The 4,745-nt window shown below is 39.0% G+C and overlaps 1 protein-coding gene across 1 annotated transcript; it reads right to left on the reverse strand.

The window, feature by feature from the left end:
- Window positions 1-3,485: 3,485 nt before the first annotated feature.
- Window positions 3,486-4,519, reverse strand: LOC126397959 (lysophosphatidic acid receptor 6-like). Its single transcript, XM_050057086.1, has one exon. It carries the CDS (start codon window positions 4,459-4,461, stop codon window positions 3,586-3,588), a length of 876 nt encoding a protein of 291 aa, XP_049913043.1. The 5' UTR covers window positions 4,462-4,519; the 3' UTR covers window positions 3,486-3,585.
- Between the last annotated feature and the right edge of the window lie 226 nt (window positions 4,520-4,745).

Genomic DNA, 4,745 nt, shown 5'->3' on the forward strand with positions numbered 1-4,745 from the left:
GGATGAGGGAGGATTATGTTTTATCCCTGAACTGAAAGTTTACCATAAGCACTTTTTGATGCCACCTACTACTGTATATGTATACAGTATGTCTACATAAGGCATAAAAGAGCATATAACATTAAACCAGTGTGAAGAACACCAAATAATAACTGGAGTAGCTGCATGTTGATTTCACTAGTAATTTAAAAAGTGTTGCTTGTATCAAATCTCAGAGTATGTGTTTAGGGTAAAACATTATACAGGAATTATGTGTAATCAAATAACCTTCTATCTTTAAAACTTGCACAAATACATTCATTTATTAATTTTAAGTTAATTAAAAGTCAAGTCTTGTGTCTTGGAATGAGCCGAATGAATGTGCTGCTGGTGTTCACCAAACTAATCAAATTAAAAAGGTACCCTGTGGAGTTTTTGATCACTAGTGGCATTATGGGGAAATTATTTTTTGAGTGAATCTCTGTTTTGTTTGTATCACAGAGTCCTGCATGGCTATGTTTTGAAGTCATGCTCCCAAACCGAAACCATGACATGCAATACTGCACCCACGGTACGAACAATTAGATCCACAATCTACAAATCCAATAATAAGCATGCATTGTTCTAATAATTTGGTTAGGTGTCCATTTAAAGTGATTATTTTGAGACACTTCTTACATGTGAAACTAAGATATTAAACACTCACTGGTCACTTTATTAGGTACACCTATTCAACTTCTCGCTAATGCAAATAGCTAATCAGCCAATCATGTGGCAGCAACTCAATGCATTTAGGCATGTAGACATGGTCAAGACGATCTGCTGAAGTTCAAACCGAGTGTCAGAATGGCTTGCACCGGCTCACCAAAACTGGACAATAGAAGACTGGAAAAATGTCCACATTTCTGCTGTGACATTCAGATGGCAGGGTCAGAATTTGGTGTAAACAACATGAAAGCATGGATCCATCCTGCCTTGTATCAACGNGTGGTGGAACGGGAGATTCACATCATGGATGTGCAGCCGACAAATTTGCAGCAACTGTGTGATGTCATCATGTCAGTATGGACCAAAATCTGTTTGGAATGTTTCCAGCACCTTGTTGAATCTATGACACCAAGAATTAAGGCAGTTCTGAAGGCAAAAGGAGTCCAACCCTGTGCTAGCAAGGTGTACCTAATAAAGTGGACGGTGAGTGTATTTTACAATTAAGGTAATTCAGAAAATGCAATTAAAAAAATGTTGCTGATACCCACATGTCTGAAGCTGACATGCCTGTCAGTAATGTACCATCTGGCACTCAATGTACGCAGAAAACTGAGTCGATACAAAAAGCCAGCAGTCAGAGGATTAAAACATTAAATAACACTATTATTATACTCGAGATCTGACCCGCGTGTCTTTTTTTTCACCCAGAACCGAACCCAGAAATACAATTAAGACAAATTACCACCCACGAGTCACCTTTTCACCTGCACTCCCATGAACAAGTGGACATGGTTCACATTGATTTCGTGCTATATCCATGCTGAGTTTGTGGTGCTCCAGCAAACGTAGCAATGCACCAGCAAAGACAGCAAAGAGGAAGAGTGCACCGCTTAAAGCATTTGTAAAAAAAAAAAAATAGCTTTGGAAATACTGTTGGATCTCAGGGAAACATAATTTTGTTTGTTCACAAGAAGACTCAACAGGATATATTTTCATTTTAAAAGAAATATGATTAGCATACTTGCCAGCATGCATGGTTTAGGGTTAAAACTCCTCAGAGACCTTCCTCCTTGCCATGATAGAAGCTAGCTTTGTCCCCTTTGATACACTTTAAGTCATGTTTGTTTCCTCTAACGGAAACCATACTAACCATGAAGGAGGTTAGTATTTAGGTCAAACGGGGGCAACCTTAGCTGTAAGGTATGTGAGGTCAAACGAACGCCTACTTGGAAAGAAAATGTCACTGTAATGGAACAGTATGTGATTTAAGATTTTTTTTTTTAATATAATATCTTAGTCCTGATATATTTACGTTTTCTCAAGTTCAATAAACTTAACTTAGTTGGTTTTACGTTGTTACAACCTATAAGCCGACTTTGTACCAATGTAATAATTCAGGTTTACTTCAGTTAACACATTTTTAGGGCAACAGGGGAACAGTATCAGATCAATACTTTATTTTATTGTGGACTTTCTTTTATTGTGGGCTCGGTCTACTGATTGGATTACACTCCAGGTGCCGGCTCTTTTTACTAAACTTAGAAAATTCAGTTTTTCATATTGTGCAACTGCAAGGTGGAACAACATGCAGAACAATTTAAAGCTTTCCTCATGTTTATCCACAGGGGAATTCAAATATTTAACTGTATCATATTTTACTTCTCAGTGTTTCTGTTTTACATGATTAATGTATTCTACATTTTAACAGTTTTAAGTCATCATTGATGCTTTTATTTATTTATTTTGTACATTTTTAATTGTGGTTTTATTGCTTTTTACTTCTTGTTGCCACTTTTATGTGAGCTTCTCTTGTTTCTGTGTCTAAGAGCTTTTATTTTATACTGTTTTACTCAGCTACATTGTAAATGAGATCTCTACCTCAATGTATTTACGAGTTAAAATAAAGCTTGAATGAATGAATGAACCTTGTTCTAAAGGGAATCCGTTTTCAATTTGTGGGGAGGATGCATAAAATCTGCAAAAATATGTCAGAAAGTATATCGTATTTATTTTAGGTTTTATGTGACATTGATCTGGATTGAGGCAGCTTTTTTTAAATATAATATCTTAACCCTGATATATTTATTTTTTCACAAATGTGAAAAACTTAACACTATCTGTTTTACATTTTCACAAATCATGAGCTGACTTTAAACTACTATAATACTTCAAGTTTACTTCAGTTAATTCACATTTTTATGGCAACGAGGGAACCTTTTTCTAAGAGGAATCTGTTTTAAATTAGTGTGTAAGGTGCATCGTATCTGCAAAAATACGTCAGAAAGTAGTAGTAACGGTAGAAGCATACATTTATTTTTAGGTTTTACATGACCTTTATCTGAACTGAAGCAGCTGCAGTTGGTTGCTGTGTGTTATTGTGCCTATTAAAGCTCATAAAGCCGACCTGACATGTGTGACACGTCAGAAAGTTTTATTTATAATCATGGCAACAAGGGAAAGTTTTGGTAAGTGTATTCAATACAAGTTGCCAAGATGCCCGGGGCTCCAGTTTTGATCTGAGTTTGGCAGCGCAGATGAGAACTGAAAGAACAAAAAAAGGTGGCTTCACATGCCTAGCTTCTGCCGAAACATCAGATCTGTGTCACACGTGAAAAGGGGAAAAAAAAAAACAACCACTGAAAGTCAGCACTGTGAAGGTGACATAAATCTGTATCTCTGTTTTATTAAATATCAGTCTATGGAATAAAAAAATTCCAGTAGTTATTTTATGATCAATAAAGTGACAGTCACAATGTAAAAACTGAGAATTTTATTTACACAATATACCATAATTCAGTTTTTCACCATGACCTTCATGTCGCACATCCACACATGACACACAAATAATGCCTTAAATAGTATTTAACACCACCTGTCCCTGTTTGCTGTTATTAGCTTCTATTCTCTTGCAGCAGAGGTGTCCACATCCTCTTTGCTCTTCCAGAAACCATCAAAAGAAAAGTAATACAACAGAGGATCCAGGCAGCAGTTCACACTCGCAAGACATATCAGCGGCGTGCGAGCAGGTCTCCAGCTCTTAAAGCAAACCAGCAATGACACAGGCAAGAAAAAGATGGTGAACATCATCAAGTTCATGGCAAAAATCAGCATGACATTCACCTTGTTGCTGACCCTTGCGGAGTCATTCAGGCGTCTGCGTAGAGTGCAAGACACCAGAGCAGTGGACACGATGTTGACTGCCAGCAAGGTGAGCACCAACACAGGCTGAAGGTAAGTCAACGTTGATCTGGGCTGCAGATTGTGACGAAATTCGAAACAGCTGGATTCATTGTGGTGGTTTAAAAACATGTAGAAGTCCCAGCCCTCTGGGATGTTCACCACGAACACAAACAGCCAGACGAGTGCGACAGCTTTTGTGGCGTTGGAAGAGGTCCGAAGATGGCGTGACCTCAGAGGATAAACCACAGCCAGCAGCCGGTCCACACTGATGAAGGTGATGAAGATGGAGCTGGAGCGAATGTTGTTGCGAAAGAGCATTGTGGTCCAGGTGCACGCCATACGGCCCAGAGGCCAGGTGCCCGTGGCGTAAAAGTAGACCCTCATGGACAGGGTGATGACGAGCAGCAGGTCAGAGACGGCCAGGTTGACCATGAAAACAGCACTTGGGGATTTGAGGCTGTGGCAGCGTAACAGAATCCACAGCGACACAGCATTGAGAGGCAGACCCAGCATTGTAACAGATCCAAACACCAGCGCATACGCTGTGTTCTTAACATCCAGCTCTGTTCCATTTTCTAATGTAATGTTAAACATGTTTCGATTCTGTGAGAAATGCACAAGTGCAAGGCGAGTGTGTGTAACTCTGAAAGAGACCATCGTAAGCCCGCCTCCTCCGGATTCAGATCAGTGTGAACAAAGGTTGTTGCTACATGTTCAAGAGGCTGAGAACGTTAAAACAGGAAACAACTCTAACAAGAGTTGAAGTGCTGTGTTGTTCAAGTGAAACAGAGATTGTGTGGGAGTTAAAAGTCATGGAAGAGAAACGGCTTTTTTTTTTTCTAAAACCACAACCATGCACACTGTATTCATTCGCCATT

Source organism: Epinephelus moara, chromosome 2, assembly GCF_006386435.1.
Source record: "Epinephelus moara isolate mb chromosome 2, YSFRI_EMoa_1.0, whole genome shotgun sequence".
NCBI classification, from domain to species: domain Eukaryota; kingdom Metazoa; phylum Chordata; class Actinopteri; order Perciformes; family Serranidae; genus Epinephelus; species Epinephelus moara.